Source organism: Echinops telfairi, unplaced genomic scaffold (assembly GCF_000313985.2).
Source record: "Echinops telfairi isolate 266 unplaced genomic scaffold, ASM31398v2 ScPeMD7_4225;HRSCAF=4972, whole genome shotgun sequence".
NCBI classification, from domain to species: domain Eukaryota; kingdom Metazoa; phylum Chordata; class Mammalia; order Afrosoricida; family Tenrecidae; genus Echinops; species Echinops telfairi.
In genome coordinates, this window is record NW_022108124.1 from 21,578,344 (window position 1) to 21,597,712 (window position 19,369).

Sequence of the window (19,369 nt, forward strand, 5' to 3'; positions counted from 1 at the left end):
CTTGACTGATAATTCAGTTTTGGTTATTTTTAAATTATTTAAATTATTTTTAAATTATTTTTGGGATGTTTTCAGCATACTGACTGGGTTTCCAGTATCCTGACCTTTTGTTTTTCAAAACGTTTTAAAGGGCAAAACTCTTACAGCTATTGCTGTAATTCTTACCAACTTCCATGATGGCAAACCACTTCCTGTTGAAAGAATGAAGAAGAATCAACTGAAGAAGGTAAAATAGTAAATGCTTATTCTTTGAAGTGTCTATGTAATATGTTAATTTTGTCATAAAATATGGGCCCAAAATATTGGTAATAGTTAGCATTTATATAATATGTGTTAAGAACTGGAATGTGTTATCTTTAACATAGTACTCTTTCTAGGAAATTACTTAGTTATTAGAAATTCCCCAAGTTTTTTTACTCTTCCTAATCTTCATTGAGAAGCAGAAATATTAGAAATCTGTCTTGATAAAGAGTTTAAGTTATGATATAACCATAAAATTTAATATTATGTAACCACAGACACTTGAAGAATACGCAACCAATTTATAAATGGATTTTTGAGTTCTCATTTTATAGAAATTTCATATTTTTGAATTAGTCTACTTGCTACAATTTGTTTTTCTTTACTTGCTAATTCACTGCTTATGCCATCATTATAAAGCATACCTCCAAGGATGATGAGACTTTATTGTATATGTTTATATATGATGAGGAGGGCTTCATAAAGTAAGTTCCATTATCTTTTAATTCTGTTTTCTGTGAACTCTTTGAAGCCTTCTAAATAACTATATCATTGTCTATCAAAAATATTAAAGGTGATAATTATCTCCTGCCGTGACTGTAGCTGACTCTTCAACGTATACTTTTATACATAAAATGTGTATACTTAATTATATTTAAATAATTTAACTGTAAAAAAAAATTAAAAAAATAAAACCTCCTTTTAGAATATTCTGGAAAGCTGTTTTTAGGGCTGACTTATCAGTGAGGCTGCATATCACTTACCTGCCAATACTTAACTGAGGTGGTTGTTTCATTAATTTGAACACTTAAGTGTAATTTCCTTCATTGTTCTTTTCTTTTGGGAGTTAAATCAGTTAGCTACGTCATTCTCTGTCCTGAATAGGCAACAGTTTGTGTCCTTTTCTTTATACATTTATTTATGCATTTTTTTCATTTAATTCATTCTACTGATGTGCTCCAGACAGAGTGGAGTAGCAGATTAAGTCGTCTTTAGTTTTGTTATGTTAAGGAGTCCCTGTCCTGAGCACACAAATAGAGAAGTGATGACCTATTAATGCGTGTTTGACAACTCGAATCCACCCTGAGGTATCTGGGAAGAAAGATCTGGAAAGAACTCTATTGCAGAAATAGCACAATCACAGAAGTCCGGTGGAGCAGCATTGAAATGTGGGGTTGCTGTTAGAATGGGCTGTAGAGCAACTGTTGTTTTTTTGTTTGGTTGTTTTATGCAAAATAAATATAAAATGAGGTGGATTTTCATTATATGTAAAACTGACAGTAGTGTCTTATATGAACTATCCTCTGCTTTCAGGAACATGTTAACAACGAATCTATGAAACTGGAAGGAAACAGTACCAGGGAAAAGGCAGATGGACTGATCAAAGGTAACTTCAATTTTGAATGTGACCCAATGTTTGATTTAGATTTTTTTTTCACTAGTGGTTTTGTGCTACAGAAAACGTGAAAGTATCTCTGAAGAATTTCATGAGGACTACGAAGGAAAGTTGTCTTACACGAAAGTTGTATTAAGGAAATTTGTCTTCAGGAAGGAAGTATTTCACCCAGTATTTGCATGGGGTGAAAGCGCACTAATCAGAGTCTTGGGAGAGCACTTTCCAAAAATTCCCATGAAAAGGCGGTGAAGAAACAGAGCATGTTTTATTCTGGGATCTTTGAGTAATTTATGTTATTTATAATGTAATGGGCAGTGATCTATTGCTAGATAAAGCTAGAAGGGGGGTGGGGGAAAGCTAGAAAGGCAGGTAGTTTAGAGCCAAATTTTAAAACCAGAAGAGAATAAAAACATCTCTAGCAGTTAAATTGATCTTCATAAAATTAACTTCTGAAAATTGGTCAGCGCAGTGTCAGACTGACAATATTTTCATGATAGTAGTAGCTGAAGAATTGGAAATATTCGATAAGTTAGAAAGAAATGAATAGTTGGGAGAATAAAGTTGAGAGTTTTGTTCTTTTGTTATAGAAAATAAATTTCTAGGAAGAGATTGTGGATACAAATGAAAAAAGTTTACTAGTTGACTTCTGAGAGGAAATGTGATTAAAAGAATAAATACATACCCGGAGGGACCATCCTTCCATCAGAAGGAAGTAGAGTAAAGCTGAAGGAAATTATAGATATCGAAGGGGGTGAAGATGAGGGTATCAGGAAAATTATGGAAAATGACATCTGATTTTTTTAATACCTACATTCCATTTTGTGGACACTAAAATGTACTCCTGTGAATGTGTAACTGCACCGTTATATTTGATTCCTCTGTCCTTCCCAGCCTAAGCCTGGCGCACTCCTCCCCTTTCACTTCAAGGGGACACCTCTGTATGTTGCCACACATGCTGTGTGAAGTGACTAAGGTGATGTAGGGACAGGGCTGGAATGGAGGCAAAGAGTCGTTCTGCAGCTGGGATGGAGATTGTATGAGCGGCTGCATGATGGAAGGCCACAGCTGAGATTTGTACCACTGCTACTTTGTGGTTCTGATTTTTCCCCTCAGTTTTGATACTTCAGGAATTTTAGCCATTGTGGGCATTACCTGCATGAGACTGACTGCATCATAAGAAATTAAAGAACTTTCTAGGGAGATAATCCTAGATTAGGAGATAGTAGCTAGTTGATGAATTGGGGAAAACAGTGCTGCTAGCATAAGACAACTTATTAATGTTCTGTATAATGCTTATCTTTTTCTTTGAAGGATCCAGGTGTAGCAAAGAATCCAGCACTTCAGATATCAAGAAAAAGAGTGAACCTTCCATGTCAGATTATTTTTGTTCCCGCCCCAAAAGGTAAACTAGTATAGTTTCATTATATACATTTACTTATACTTCCATTTTCATATATATGTGTATACATATACATAATAACCATTTAATCTGTTACATCGTTTTTTCAAACATCATTTTGTTATTTGAAACTTGGAGAATCATTGTGGTAAAGGGTGAGGTGGGGCGTTCTCATTGACTGCTCAGGAAGAGGCATAGTGATCTGTACAATGTTAGGGTTTCTAATGCTCAGTAACCTCTCACCTTTCTATCGTGTTTATTTCTATTTTTCACCTAGCAACATAGCTAGCTCTTGTGTTTTTAAAAATTTCTTGGTATTTTAGGAGAGATTTCTTAATAAATTTTGAGGATGAGATCTTAGGAATATTGATTGGATGGTTTTCACAAAGATTTTAGTTCTGTCTCATTTCACTTCTATTGGAAATAAGACAGTTTTCCAATCCAAAAAACACAACCCACTAATAATGAGTTGATGCTGGCTCATCATGCCCCCGGAGGGCAGAGAACTGCTTCATAGATTTCTAAGGCTGTAAGTCACTGTGGAAGCATGTTTCTCCCATGGAGTAGCTGATAAGCTTGGGCCACTAACCTTTCAGATGTCCCAGTGTTTGAACCACTGCTACACTGGAACTGCTTGCCCAGATGGAAAGTGTTAACTTTAGACTAGAAGGAGAGCTAAGACCATGTAATTCCCCTGTGGTCTCACCTTGAATCTGGCCTGTGGCAAATATAGACTTCATTTACTCTTTGAAGTAATTTAAAAAATTGGACTTTGTTGCATTTTCCACTATTAACATTTGTAAATATGACCTCGAATCTGGATCTCTCTTAGCTGTTCGGCCAACAGACATCTTAAAAGTGCCTCTTACTCGTTTTCTGTCATTAGCATCCATTTAAACTGAGCATAAAACCTCCCCTGTAGAGCTCAGCTCTTACAACTCTGAACTGACCAGAGACTTGGCTAGCAGCGTTTTTGGGTGGTAGCGGTGGGGCTCAGTTTCTGTCCAGTTGGTTCTGACTCATAGCACCCTCACACTCATTCTTACCTGAAGTGTCCAGGACCAGAGTAAAGGACACACGGCAGTAAAAGAGCTAGTGGGTTACCTGTTGAACTGCTAACCCCACAGTCGTTGGTTTGAACTCACCAGCTGCTCCGTGGGAGGACGATGAGTGTATCTGCTTCTGTGAAGATGTACGGTTTTGGAGATTCAAAGGGGCAGCTCTGTTCTGCCCTTCAGTGTCACGATAGGATGGGACAGGATTGAGTTGGAATTGATTTGATTGGAAGTGGGTGGTTATATGGAAAAACCCAAATAGCTAATGCACATTTTATTCTGTATACATGTTTACTATGCAAGGTTTCACATATATTAACACATTTTGTCCTATATGGTTCATTGCATTTTTATTTTTATTTTCCAAATGAGGAAATAGGAGAAAATTAGGCAGCTTGCCTAAAGTTATATAGTAAACAAGTAATGGTATAGGGATTTGATGTTTTAGGTAATTTTGACTCTGCGGTCCACTGTTCTTAGCCACTTAACCTCTGTGATGTACTGTTTCCAGGCATACTTTTTTTATTGTGAATGAATTACATTAGGGCCTTTTGGTTTTTTGCTTAATAGCCTTTTTGGGAGTTAATGTTCTAATATTAGCTTAATTATTAAATATTGAATCAATATAAAAGGACTATCTTTTAATAATGGCTTAATTTTTCTAATTTAAAAATTACTGTAGTTTGTATGGTGAATGCATCTAATTAAAAAAGCAAATTGCTTTAGCTTATTTGATTTTATCAGAGAAAAGGTTTCCTTTGAAAATTTTTTCAAAATATAATCAGGACAATACAAGGCATTTGTTAAATTTGAAGTTTTATATCACATTTTACTGTGGGTTGGTAAAAAATTTCACTGTGCTTAATTTTAGAAGAAAAACCGTTGACAAGTATACAGAAACCAGTGATTCAGAGGAGTTTGAAAAAAGTGAATTACCGCAGAAAACAAAAGGTAGTTTTGAAATGGGATTTTAATTTGATGCTGTGCCCTAGATACTGATTTCCTATTGTGACTTTTGTTATGTTTACTTTGCTTTTGTTTTTAGGCAAACTGAAAAATGCAAAATCGGAGACTAAAGGCAAGGGTAAAGGTATATTTTAATGCATTTTTCTCAATACTTAATAATTCATAGTGAAAATTACCAAAGTAAAACTACATTCATTTGTGTTTTTATTGTTTTGAATTCTTTACTTTCGCTTTAGATAGATTGCAGCTCAGCAGAGTATTAAGTGAATTAAATGAATGAGGTAAATAGAGTGAATGGTTTCAGTTAAGATGTAAGAGGTAATAGTTAAAACAACTTAGTGTGAAATGAAAATATAAACTCAGTACTATGGAATTGACTGTGACTCAGAGCAACCTCATAGCACAGGGTAACACTGTCCCTGTGGGTTTCTGAGACAAACGGTTTTCTACTCTGCATAGGAGTAGAAAGCCTCTCTTTCTCCTGTGGGGTGACTGTGATTTTAAACTGTTGACCTTGTAGTCAGCAACTCAGTGCATAACCACCATGCCACCAGGGCTTCCTAAAAAGAAGTGTTCGATTAATAAAATGACTTTACAAAAACTTCATTTGTATATGTATACATCCAAAATCAAACCCACTGTTATCAATTTGATTTCAACTCATAGTGAATCCATACGGGATTCACCTTTCTTGCATGGAATGACTGGTGGGTTTGAACCACCGATTTGTGCAGCCCCACACTTAAATCATTATACCTTGTACCAGGTCTCCTAATATGGATATGTGCTAATTAGAAAAGTAGATGGGGAGTGTTCTCATAGTATTCATTGTTAATTCATATTACATACATGCAAATGTAATAAGCAAATTTTTCTTTGAGTTAAAATATGATTTACTTTTCCTCAAATTTTGATATTCTCATATATTTCTAATTAACTGAGACATTATATTGAATTGGGAAATTAACTGTTTGCCACTGGCTTTAGATAAGCCTCACATCAGAAACCCAAACCGTGTTTCTTGGTGAAGGTTTCTCCCCTAGAGCAGGATCAGTTTGCATGGTCTGCTTTGGTGACGCAGTGATCGATTCCTTGGCTATGAGCTCAAAGGTTCAAAGCTTCAATCTGCTCAGTAAATTAAGTGCTGGTTTGCTCCTGTGAAGATTACATACTAGGAAGCCCCATGGGGCAGTTCCCTGTCCAGTTTCTAAGACCCCGGACAACAAGAAGCGTTCTGCCCCTCAGTCTGCCATGAGTCCACAGCAGTCCTCTGGGCCAGCAATAGCTGCTGAGATGTCTGGCTCAGTGATGTGCGTAACTTAACGTGCAGAATGTGAACGTGCTCCTCTCCTAGCCGTCCTAGTGTGAGTACCTTAGAAGAGAGGATGTGTTTAATACCAGTGCTTTTGTTGGTTTTCCTTTAGCAGGATCTTCCAAGATTAAAGAGGATTCAGAGTTCGCATGCGCACTTTCTTCTTCTATGCTGACAACAAAAAAGAAAGTATTGAAAAAGGGTCAGTACTTCTGATTTTTTTTTTAGGTTTTAGTTGTATTTTTTTGTTTTTTAATTAAAATTATTAGTTAAAAATAATTTAATTCCCTATTAAGTCCCTATTATTCTTTATGACTTAAAATAAGCTTACCCACTTAATTTTAATTCTTTATAATTTCTTGTGTCATAGAAGCACATTAGTGTCATCTCCTTATTGACCCTCATATATGTTTGTGGGGGGGGGCACCTTTAAAGCTGTGTTAATGATTGATTCTTTCAGGAGCACCTGTGGAGGATGCAGAGAGAACGCACGCTGAAGAGAAAGCAAGGACAACATTAATCGTCTGCCCACTTTCTGTGCTAAGCAACTGGGTTGTGAGTCTCAAAACCCTTTAACAACGTGGTTTAATTTATGTTTGTCTTCTAAAAGAAAGTATTCTGTTATATATTCAATTGTTGGTGGAATTATGATTTATCAGCATTTTATACCTGAGTTCAAATAATTATTAGGTAAATTGGGATAATGCTGAATTGAGGTAAGCTTTTTTTTTAATAGAGAAAATAAAACATTAGTTTATTTTGTATTTCTGCCTTGACCATTTTTATTCTCCAAAGTGGGAAAGATTGTTTCAGACTCCAGCATTAAGTGCAAACTAACTGTTGATTGCCCTTTTCTGAGGATAAAGTTAACAGTAACTATTGTATCTTGTACAAATATGTAACATTTAATGAGGTTTTTCTTGAGCTCTTTTCATATACTCTAATCCTCATAATTATGATGATTTTTTTCTTTAATGACCGAGTTGAGAAACGAGAAGAAACTTACCTGAGGCCGTCCTGTTTAGTAAATGATAGAGCTCAGATGTACTCTGCAGTGTTATTTTTAGCTTGGAGTCTGTATTTTTAAGACGGCCCACCAGAAAATTTTGTGACTCCCTCTTCTCTGATCTTTTGTTGTTGTTTTAAAATTACTCTGGAATGGAGCCTCTTTCGTTTAAGGAACAATTTGATTGTTTTGTTTTCCCAGTTTGATTTTCAAGCTGCATGTTATAATGAATATTGCCTGTTGGAAACATTCTGAACATGAAGACTGTTGGATGTGAGCTTTCAATTTTGCCACCTCCAAGATTACCTGTCTATCTCTCCCGGCTTGAACTGTCTGATCACAGAGGTCGTTTTATTTTTTGTTTTATTTATTTGTGTTTTTTTGAGAGCAATACTTTAGCCTATATATGAGAGTTTACCTTCCCGTCTTTTCTTATTCGGTCTCTGCCATGGGCATTGCTATAAAACATACTGTGGTTTTTGTTGTTTTAAGATTTTTTTCTTTAAACAGTTTTTGCTTTATTAATTTTAAAAAGAGAAACTACTGCACAGCCTTTTAGAGTTAGCGTAATCAGTGTGTCATTTTCCTTTTAGAACAAGAAAGCGTCCTAGTTGATTTTCTCTTCCCTTTTACATTCTGACCACATCATCCTTTGTTTTCTTGAGTGATATATTCTACAATCCTTCGGTACTTGAATGACCCTGTTTCAAAATGAGGTTTAGAGATGTTAATGGAGATAGAAATGGTAGATATTTTTTTAACAATGGGTAATCAGCATTTTATTATAATTTTTTAGTTGGAAAATGATTTGGGTAATGTAAACTTTGTATAGAAAATGGACAAAATCTTGGGCTTTTAGGGATTTATGGTCAAGATTGGAATTTCAGTCTCTTAAGCCATTTCTATAATAACCCTCAACTAAGTGACTTGGAGCAATCTCCCCCAAGCCCACTGTCATCGGTTAATGCTGACTCGCAGAGGCCCACTGGGCTTCTGAGGCTGTTAATGGGAGTAGAAAAAGCCCAGTCTTCTCCTTCAGAGCTGTTGATGGTTTTGAACTACCTACCACGTGGATCTCAACACAGAACCACACCACCACCAGGGCTCCTCTATTTTTGCATGGTTTTTCTTTACGCTATGAAAATAATCCAGTTAAAGGAGTAAAATATTTGTACTAAACCCACTTCTACCACATACTGCTTCTGGATTTCAGAATGTTATTTACTGGTATCTTCTTTTTGGAAATAGAGGCATCTATTTTATTTGTATACACAGCCACCCACCTACATGAGAGTAAATCAACAAGTATTACTACAAAATCATAGATACCTTTACTAAACAAATATGTAACTATTGTCACAGTATCGTCTTCATCTAGGTCCATACACTTTAGAAGACAGCCTTTCATCCCTCTAACCCTTCCTCAAAGAATTCTATGCTCTTTGATTGAAATGTCAAAACCACAGTTCATTTTTAGCAGCTATGAGGGACACAAGACATTTTCCTTTTAAACATTTGAGTTTTGGGAGTTAGATTTTCCCACAGAATTTTCAAAAAATGAGCAGGTGTTTTGTCATAATTGAAAGGAAATTCCTTGGCAAAACTTGCCTGGCCATTTTTTTTACCAATGCAGTTTTCAATTTTCTGAACATTTCTTCATAATAAACTCCTGTGATCATCCTGTGTCCTTTAAGACAATCTCTCAGAATTTTTAGAATCAGAATTTCTCCAAAAAAAACCCTACAAAATGATCCCCCCACCCCCCACCCCCACCCATGGCACAAAAAGCATCCCACCATCCACCCCCTTTTTAAAAGAAGTACTCAAAGCTCAGACACATGTATTATTGAAGGAATATATCTATAATTATCCATTAATTAGACATTTAACATATTAGGCCATGCTAACATTTATGTGTAAGAAAGAGCTTTATATCAAGAAGTAACTGTATATTGAGAAAACATCCCAGCCCAGTCCAACTCAAGTCCTTAGCCCAACACTGGTTCATAATTCCCTTTTCACTCACACAGCTACATTCAGTGATGCAGAATGCTGGAAGGTCACAGGTCAGCGGGTACAAAGTCATGTGATCCATTGGCGATGGTTCTAGCAGGTCTCAGAGTGGCTCACCAGCAGAAAAGTAGAGAGAGGGAGAGAAGGGGGCCACTTTCCAGAGAGCCATTTATCTTGGTTGCACCTTCAAAGGAGGTCATCCGATAGCTGCGACCTGATTGACAGGCTAAACTCCACCCATACCTTCTTCTGGGTGCCCTGTTGGCATAAAAAAGACTGAGTGTCACATGCTTTGTTTGATAGCCATGCAGTACTTCTCACTTCTGCGTATGTGCGTGGGTGTGCCCTGTTGGCATAAAAAAGACTGAGTGTCACATGCTTTGTTTGATAGCCATGCAGTACTTCTCACTTCTGCGTATGTGCGTGGGTGTAATCGCTTAGTAGACTTAAAGAGAGACTCCTCAGCTGCAGTTCTTTCTCTGGGATTTCCCCCTCCATTTCAAAGTCTGATCTTTCCACAAATAAATGCTGTTCCATTTTAAGGCAACACATCGATTCTGTGTTCTTTCATACGTAACTATTGAGTTCTTTCTCCTTTACTTCTCTACCAGATTTCCCTGAAGAACCATCTACATTTTCAATATTCCAACGTTTCATTTTCCGCTCAGATAATAGCTGTCTGGTTTTTGCTTCTCCCTCATAGAAACTGTTTGCTGCATCATCTGTGAACTCATTTTAGCCAGGGAGCTCTCCTATTTTTAAAATTCTGTTTTGAGTTTCTCTTTTAGTACTTTTTTTGTTTCATGTAAAGAGGTGGTGTAAACAAAAGTTATGTATCAACATTCACATTACAATTTATTTACTTGCCTGCTTACTTACTGAAATTTTGACATCCTTTGATCCCCATATTGTAAGTTTTGTGTTAGCTACTCAAATTTTCTCAACATTGAGTCTCAACCTCTTTTTTTCTCTCCAGCTTACTATTAAAGCTTGGTATTTTATTATTTATTGATTTTTAAAAAATCTTTTTATTGGTGGCTCAAAGAACTCTCATCACAATCCATACATGCCTCAATTATGTAAAGCACATTTGTACATTCGTTGCCCTCAACGTTCTCAAAATATTTGCTCTTCACTTAATCCCTTGGCATCAGCTCCTCATTTTCCCCCTCTTCCTGCTCTCCCCTCCCCCCTGCCTCATGAACCCTTGATAATTTATAAATTATTATTTTGTCATATCTTACACTGTCCGACATCTCCCTTCACCCACTTTTCTGTTGTCCATCCCCCAGGGAGGAGGTTATATGTAGATCCTTGTAATCAGTTCTCCCTTTCCACCCTACCCTCCCTCCACCCTCACCACATTTGCTTATGCACCCATTTGTCTTCAGCGATTTTGTCGGGAAGGTGAGCATCATGAAATACCAGTTTAATAGAACAAATATTCTTGCATTGAGGGAGTACTTGAGTGGAGGCCCAAAGTCCATCTGCTATCTTAATACTAAACCTATAAATATATGTACATAGATCTATTTCCCCATCCTCATATATAAATATATTTACATGCCTTTATTTAGATCTCTATAAATGCCCTTTGTCTCCTAGCTCTTTCTGCTATTTCCTTTTACTTTCCTCTTGTCCCACTATCATGCTCAGTCTTCATTTGGGTTTCAGTAATTCCTCTGGGTTACATTACCCTTGATCACATCCTACCAGGCCTCCTACCACCCGCCTCACCACCATTTTGGATCACTTGTTGTTCCCTTGTCCCTGGGTTTGTTAACACCACTTCCTTTCCCCTCACCTCCCCCTACCTCATGTCCCCCCGGAACCGGAACCGTTGGTCCCGTTGTTTTCTCCTCCAGATTGTTCATCCAGCCTATCTTATTTAGACAGACCTGCAGAGATAATAACATGCACAAAAGCAAGACAGCAAAACAAAGCAACAAAAAGAAACAAAACAACAAAAAACCAATGACAAAAAAAAAATAGCCAACAACAACAACAAAGAAAAGCCTGTAATTAGTTCAAGCACTGTTTGTTGGATATTAGGAGTGTTTTCCGGTAGAGTCTGATGGGGTTCCAAGCCCTGGCCCCAAAGTCTATTTTTGGTATTCCCTGGGGACTTCGTTGCTCTGTACCCCTTGCTGTTCTGTTGTATGCCCTTAGTGTTTTACCTAGGTGTGGTGGGATCAGATAAAGCTTGGTATTTTAAAAGAGAGATTATGAAAAAGGTTAATGATTTCTAAGTGTACTCATGAAGATTCAAGAATTATCAAAAGTATGCCATGTCTTCTTCATTCTGTTTTTTTCCTGGAGTATGTGTAATCATATCCCAGACATTGTGTCATAGTTCCCAGTGGGTGCGTGAGCTAGCTATTTGAAATAGTGGCATTCCATTGATGCTGCCCTCGACCTTCGTTTGTCATTCTTCATGCTCTTAGGAAATCTTAGTCATTCCTTTGACTTCACTACTGTGTCTTAATTTTAAAATTCATAGTTTTTCTGCCCTTTCATTTGTCTTATTGATCAATATTTATATTTTCCTAATGAACTTTTTCAATAAAATATGCCTAAAATAAAGATAATCTCTTATACCTTTTTCCTCCCTTTTTAAACTTCTTTGTATCATTTGGGATATCAGAGGTTTCATTGCCTTCTGCATTTTCTTCAAATCCCATCTGTAATTAGTTCCCAGATTCTGTCAGTTCCTTTTCTTCTGTCCCTTAATTTCACACCTCCCTTTTGGTTCTGTTCCTCCCCTGCCCTCACGGTGTAGGCCTTCACTGTCTGTCTGCTCACAGTCCCCCAGCTGCTTCCCTGTGTGCTTTCTTTCTCCAGTCTGATTGAATTTTCCCTGACCAAAATCTCTCACATCTATTGCTTTCATGCAAAAGGCCTAAATTTTAAAAACTGGTCCTTTAGAGAGGAAGTTTCAAGTCATATTTTCTTTTTTAGCTTAACTACCTTTGCACTTTATATCTTGCAAATTGTACCTAAGCATAAAAAACGAGAGCATGGGGTAGTGTGCTGGATTGGATGTCTGTATCTTTGAAACTATGAGGGCACTTCAAGAAGCTCGTAAAATTTCCATTGTCTTTTAATTCCATTTTATCCAGATTTTTTGAAGCTACCTTGTTATTGGTTGATGTTCTTTACTGCTTCACTTTGATATTAATAAGTTGCTTAATTGGGAACAATAAAAATCCCCTTTATTAAAAGTAAATGATTTTTCACAGTAATTATTGTTCATTAGAAGCTTAGTTATTTGAATTGTCTTAACAGTGAAATGGCTGCTTATTTGTAGGACCTGGAAAACTTACATAATAATGCTGTTGTAGAGTGTATGTCAGTTTTCTGACAACATAGTCATTCTTGTCACCAACATCAGTGTTACTTCTTTAATTAAGATTGCAAGAAACCGATCTTAGCCCATTTTAGTACTTCATGATTTGTGGCAGGCATTTCAGAACAGTACTCAAACATTTCTGTGCTGCTTCTGTGTGTGCCCCTGAGTCCAGTAGCACTCGTGGCAACCCCCCAGGAAAGACGGGACTGCCTGGGGGCGTCCCAGCTCTGTTCAGATCCAGTGCCAGGGCTTTGCTCCTACAGAGCAGCTGGTGAATTTGAACCACCAGTCTTTTGATTGTCAGCCACAAATGCGTAATAGTTGTACCATGAGGCTTCTGTATAGTTTGTATAGCCCACATTAAGTTTGACACTAATTTTGTTATTCAAAATATTCATTATTTTTCAGGACCAGTTTGGACAACATATAAAATCAGAGGTGCACTTGAATTTCTGTGTTTATTATGGTCCAGATCGCATTAGAGACCCTGCTCTGCTTTCAAAACAGGATATTGTTTTGACCACATACAATATTTTGACTCATGACTATGGGGTAAGTAAGCTTATACTCAGAGAATTTCGAAGTTTGATTTTCAAAACGCCTTACCGATCTAAACCAGTTCTTTACAAAGGCCATGTGGATATTTATAACGCCATTCACGGGCCATACAAAATTATCAACTTAAAAATTAGCTCACTGTATTTAGTCAAACATTTATTTAACTCACCCTGAATGTCATGGCTGGAACTTTTACAATTTGCTAAGTGTGGTGTTACCTGGCCGTTAGAAACTTTTTCACTGTAGTGTATAAGCCTGGATCAAGTCTAGGTATATTGCAGCCCCCCCTGGACCGGTCCAGTGCCTCACAGAGGCCAGTGCTATTTACTCGGAGAAACACTGATCGTCTTTTAATTCCATTTGTCCGTGAACTTTTTGAATCCCTCTTGTATATACCTGGCACCTAGAAAATGTTAACGACAGTGCTCGCTTGTTGATATTGAAGTGTAATTTCAAAAACTCATTACCCAACGAGTCAATTACAACTTGTTTTTACCTGGTAAGACAGAACGCGTCTACTCCTGTGGGTCTCCAAGGGGACTTACTTAAACAAGTGGAGAGCCTCACAGAGGGCCTGTGGCTAGCATCCCAACAGGTAGCTCACTAAGCCTCCAGCGTTCCTAAAGTATTAACAATTATAATTATTTAGCAAATTATGTTAAATACTATGTATTTTGATCTAGTTCACGAAACATTTATTTCAGACCAAAGGGGATAGCCCATTACATAGTATAAAATGGTTAAGAGTGATCCTGGATGAAGGACATGCTATACGAAATCCAAATGCCCAGCAGACGAAAGCTGTACTTAATTTGGAAGCCGAAAGAAGATGGGTATTGACAGGTAATCTTAACACTGTTTTTTTTTTTTTAACACTCCAAAAATTTAAGTTAGTGTTAAGTGTCAAATGAATATAAGACCTTGTAAAATTAATCATGTAGTTCATTTTAAAATTTATACCTTTCGTACTGTTGATAACAACACATTTTATATTAAAATTAGTTTATGGCCAAATTAATAGGATTATTCTTGACCTTGGATTTTGATTTACCTGCCACCCATTTGAGAAGCTGTTTGTTGTTCATGATTCCTTTACTAGAAGGTAGGAAGGAGAATTGAAACTCATTAACTTGCTGGTGCTGTTTTAAAAACTAAATAAGAAAATGGATTTAATAGAAACTTGAAATTACTGGTAAAAGTTAAGAGACTAAATGTATTTGTTAGTCTCACTGATTGAGAGCTTAAAAATAGAATCATATTATATTTTGAGATCGTGTTCATGAAAGGCTTCAAAATGTTATTTTTCAGTTTTATTTTCTGTGGAGATTTTGCACTTCATCCTATGTTTAACGAGCTGCACCTCTAACAGGTGCTAGTTTTCATCTGGTATTGTCTGATTGAGCCTGTCGGATAATCTGCGTATGGAGTTTATAGAGTTATGACAGTTGCCCGTTATTTCTTAGGGACTCCAATCCAGAATTCCTTGAAGGACTTGTGGTCTCTTCTTTCCTTTTTAAAACTTAAACCATTCATTGATAGAGAATGGTGGCACAGAACAATACAGCGTCCTGTTACAATGGGAGATGAAGGAGGACTTAGGTAGGTTATTTTTATGATGGCTAATGAATGTCTGCTCAAATAACTTGAGCTAATAGTAACTTTGATTATTATTTAACTTGTGGATTGGCTTTCTTTAGAATGTTTCACGGTTCAGTGCCTTAGTAATTACCTTTGACTTTTGATTGGGAAACCAAGATTTCTAACTCACTCAAAGGAAAGGCAGAGCTTTGTGGGTTATGTGTAGCTACTATTCCCAACCATTCATAGATTCAGTCAGGAGGGGAATAAAATCTTTATCTTCTGAGGATTTAATGTAATCTGTAGTTTTTTTTAACTTTTCCTGTATAGCTTTCTATAGTGGGGACTAAATGAAGTGATGTAAAGTGATCTCAATGGTTTTATGAGAGTTTTATATGGTGATGACATAAAAGTTGAGAGTGTAAGTGAAAACCCAACCTGGTGGGAGCCATTTTGTGTGAGGTACTAAGTTAACAAACGGGTGAAGGCCCCTACTGCAGTGGCTTCCAAACAGCTGGTCTTGAATATGATAGTGGATTGCGAAATCATTGTACTGGTCATGGTCAATATTAAAAATGCAAATAGAAAAATGTCCTAAAAGATTGGTGCATCACACATACTAAGAAGATGAGGGAACACTAAAAAACTGGCGGAAAATTCCATTATCTTTTAACTCCTAGTTTTATTTTTTTAATTTTAATCATTTTATTTGGGGCTCGTACAACTCTTATTACAATCCATTCATGCATCCATTTTGTTAAGCACATTTGTACATTTGTTGCCATCATCATTCTCAAAACATTTTCTTTCTACTTGAGCCCTTGGTATCAGCTCCTAATTTTTCCCCTCCCTCCCCTCTCCCCCTTCCCTCATGAACCTTCATAATTTATAAAGTGTTATTATTTTGTCATCTCTTACACTGTCCGACATCTCCCTTCACCCACTTTTCTGTTGTCTGTCCCCCAAGGAGGAGGTTATATGTAGATCCTTGTAATCAGTTCCCCCTTTCCACCCTACGTTCCCTCCACCCTCCCGGTATCACCACTCTCACCACTGGTCTTGAAGGGATCATCCGACCCGGATTCCCTGTGTTTTCTACCAACCCTTTGAAGCATCATCACATTGTTGTGTGTATCTGCTACATGGAACTAAAAAACAGTCCAACTGCTGATGCCGTTTGGCAGTATTGTCCACTTTGACTCCTCACCAGCAACTGTTAAGACACTTGAGGAAGAAGTTATATGTCCTTTGTTTTCTTGTAGAGCTGGTATGCTGTCTAGTCATACTTCTAGAAGGCATTTCTCCCTCTTGAATCCTTATGTCACATTTTAGCTTTATTTAGCACTTGTTACTTCATAGACACTGTTTATGTAATTGCCGTATTATCAGTAAGCTGGAGGATAATGTTTTATATTTGCATTCGTACACTTATATTTAGTGCAGTACTTTGTTTACTAAGAATTTGAGTGTGGAGTGTCAAGTGACAGAGTTGACAAGATAACTTGGAGATTAAAGCACCGGTGACTATGACCGAAGGAGAATGCAAGAGTTTAAGAAAACAGAGAACATAAAGCAACACAAGATTGAAGTGTGATAAGTACTGAGCTGAGAAGGGAGAATTCAATCAATTTTTGTCTGTATCGGCCAGGCTGGCACAATAAACTATCTCAGTAACTTTATTTGTATTGTAAATATCAGGTTGGATTAAAATTCCAAATAAGAGCTTTCAAAGCAATGTCCAATAAGATTATGAAACTAGTACTTTTCATTCTTATCAGATTAACTTCTATAGAAATAAAGCATTCAATAATTGTTTTATTTTGGTTAGGCGCTTACAGTCCTTAATTAAGAATATTACACTTAGAAGAACAAAGACAAGCAAAATTAAAGGGAAACCTGTTTTGGAGCTGCCGGAGCGTAAAGTGTTTATTCAACATATTACACTTTCTGATGAGGAAAGAGAGATTTATCAGTCTGTGAAAAACGATGGCAGAGCTACTATCGGAAGGTATGGATGGGATGTTGTTATAAGCATACCTAAGATAATTTCTTTCTGTGACTTAAACTTTTTTTTGAAAATTAATAGAAGTGGATGAAATAATATTTAACAGTTAAATAATTCCAGAGAATTAGTGAAACTTTTATTTAAAAAATCAAGTTCTGAATAGTAAGAAGGCATTTCTTGTTTCTATTATCAACTTTGCTTAACTTTGTCTTTTAGTTTCGTAGTATTAAATGAGACTCTTCATTAGTATCACTAAGTAGTGTATTTTGAAAGTTGTGTAAGGAGTTGTATTAGTGAGGGGTCATTTGGGGACTGCATTTTTTTATTCCAGTTATTCAAAACTGTTTGAAAAAAATTGAACAAAAATACATTGATGCAAGATTCCTGACCTTAAAGAAATTCTGATGCCCTATAATACAAAATAGAATTTGGTAAATTTAAGAGAGATACACAGATTTAGGTGATTAAAAAAATGAAATTGTGTTCAACCAAAAGATGTTATGATAATGGAAGTGATTTGTAGTAGTTCTTGAAGAGCTGTTAAGATTTCGATAGGTAATGATGACTGATAAGTGAGGTACATGACAATCAAATGTATTTTTTGTATCAACTTAAGAACAGAGAATTGCATCATGATAATACATTAGAGAAGGCATTTCCGCCTCCATTGACCAGGGAAGTAGGTTACTCAGCTCAAAGACACTCGCTGCTATTGAGTTAGTTCTGACTCGTGGTGACCATACAGGGCAAAGCAGAGCTGCTCCATCATGTCTCAGGGCTGTAAACCATTGCAGGGCAGACAGCCTCCTATCTATACCTTTGAGCGGCTGCTGAGTTCAAACCACCGATTTTGCAGTAAATCAGCCAGCCTAACACTGTGCCACCAGAGTCCTGTAGGTTTAGGATGGTGGTACCTGTTTTTCGTTTTAGTCATAGGAAACCCGTAGCAGTATTGGAATTTGATGGTAGATTTTCTGACTCAGGAAGAGTGCTGATGAAGCATGGGACACTTTGGGGAAGAGTGAATGGACCAGTGTGGCTACAGTAATTGGTACACAGTGAGTGAGAGAAGCTTTTAACTCAGCGGTTCTCACCCTGTGGGTTGCAACCCCATTGGGGTTGGAACGACCCTTTCACAGGGGTCACCTAAGACCATCGGAAAGCACATATTTCTGATGGCCTTAGGAACGGGGAGACTGTTCCTCTATCCGTCTCCAGGCGGGTCCGCCCACATGCAGAGACGCGTACAGTTATGAAGTAGCAAAGAAAATAAATTATGGTTGGGGGACACCACAACATAATGAACTGCATTAAAGGGTTACAGCATTAGGAACCACTGTTTTAAGTAAATTGTAAGGAGCCTGAATGTTAAGCTAAACAATTGTGATTTAAGAATTTTGAAGGATTTTGAGGCAGAGTATGTTTTCATCATACACAGACTTTAGAAAAATAAAACTGACAGCCACGTCAGGAAAGATAATTACTTCCTTGGGTAGGTAATCTAATTGTACAGCAGTATCTGCAGCAGGATTCAAAAGAATTATTATTTACCCAAGTGTAATGAGTGACGACGAAAATACAAGTAACTCTAGTGGCCCAATTGGGTAGCACGTGATGCTTAATAGGAAATAAAAATCTGGACTCAAATCTGGACTGGGTATGAGTGCAGAGAGAAAGTGCGCTTAGGTGGCAGTAGATGAAGGATTTGTTGAGGATTGGATTGCTTATAGGACTAGAATTCGAGAGCAGCTTGATATATACCAAATAGGAATTTTTCATATATTATGGTAAATAAAGTCAGGGAAGTAGATAGTAATATTGAGGGAAAAGAAGCAGGAGAGAGAGAGAGAAAGAGAAACCTATTAAGGATTAAAACTTCGGGGAAGGTCCACATTTAAGAAATGGGACTGTAAAGACAGGTCATTGCATAAGATTAAGGGACAAGTGTTGAAGAAAGAGAAAAAATAAGTGCCACATAGTGTGGTGATTTAGGACTATTGAGTTTAATGACTCAAAATAATTGTAAACCCTGTTTCAATGGAATGGCGATGTATGAGGCCAAATTGCAAGAGTAAGTGGATCACAAAAAAGTCGTGGGTGTAGTAGTTTTCTGATTTTTCACTAACTGAATGTAAAAAGAAGAAATATAGTTGCTTACTGGATCAGATATTTTTATTTCTGTGCTCTTATTAGAAAGAGTGTGCAAGAGACTACAGATTCAAAGGAGGATAAAGGAGATTGGTAGAGGAAAATGATGTCTAGCGCCATCAGTGGTGTGGAGTTAAAGGTTTCTACAAAGTAGGATGTTGGGGTATTTGAAAATGTCATAAAAGTGTGTGTGTGGTTTCAGAGTGGCAAAGGCACTCCACACAGCACCAGACAGAATGTGTAGGGAAGTTAGCCATTAGGCTTTCTGACAGTGTGTGGTAGGGACTGTTGAAGTTAACTGAGAAGGATTGGGGATTGGCCGAAGGTGAGAAATCCTGACCCAG

The 19,369-nt window shown here is 37.0% G+C and overlaps 1 protein-coding gene across 2 annotated transcripts in view; it reads left to right on the forward strand.

Annotated features, from left to right (window-relative positions):
- The window catches only part of HLTF (helicase like transcription factor), a 53,233-nt gene that overhangs the window by 16,642 nt on the left and 17,222 nt on the right, over positions 1–19,369 (forward strand). Inside the window, exons 8-18 of one of the 2 annotated variants that reach the window (XM_045295018.1) lie at positions 131–226; positions 1,555–1,627; positions 2,948–3,038; positions 4,962–5,041; positions 5,136–5,180; positions 6,481–6,570; positions 6,829–6,923; positions 13,145–13,288; positions 13,999–14,137; positions 14,758–14,893; positions 16,701–16,880. In XM_045295018.1, coding sequence (XP_045150953.1) covers positions 131–226; positions 1,555–1,627; positions 2,948–3,038; positions 4,962–5,041; positions 5,136–5,180; positions 6,481–6,570; positions 6,829–6,923; positions 13,145–13,288; positions 13,999–14,137; positions 14,758–14,893; positions 16,701–16,880 — 1,169 coding nt within the window. The remainder of the gene's footprint in view (positions 1–130; positions 227–1,554; positions 1,628–2,947; positions 3,039–4,961; positions 5,042–5,135; positions 5,181–6,480; positions 6,571–6,828; positions 6,924–13,144; positions 13,289–13,998; positions 14,138–14,757; positions 14,894–16,700; positions 16,881–19,369) is intronic. The other variant, XM_045295019.1, reaches the window with a different exon arrangement.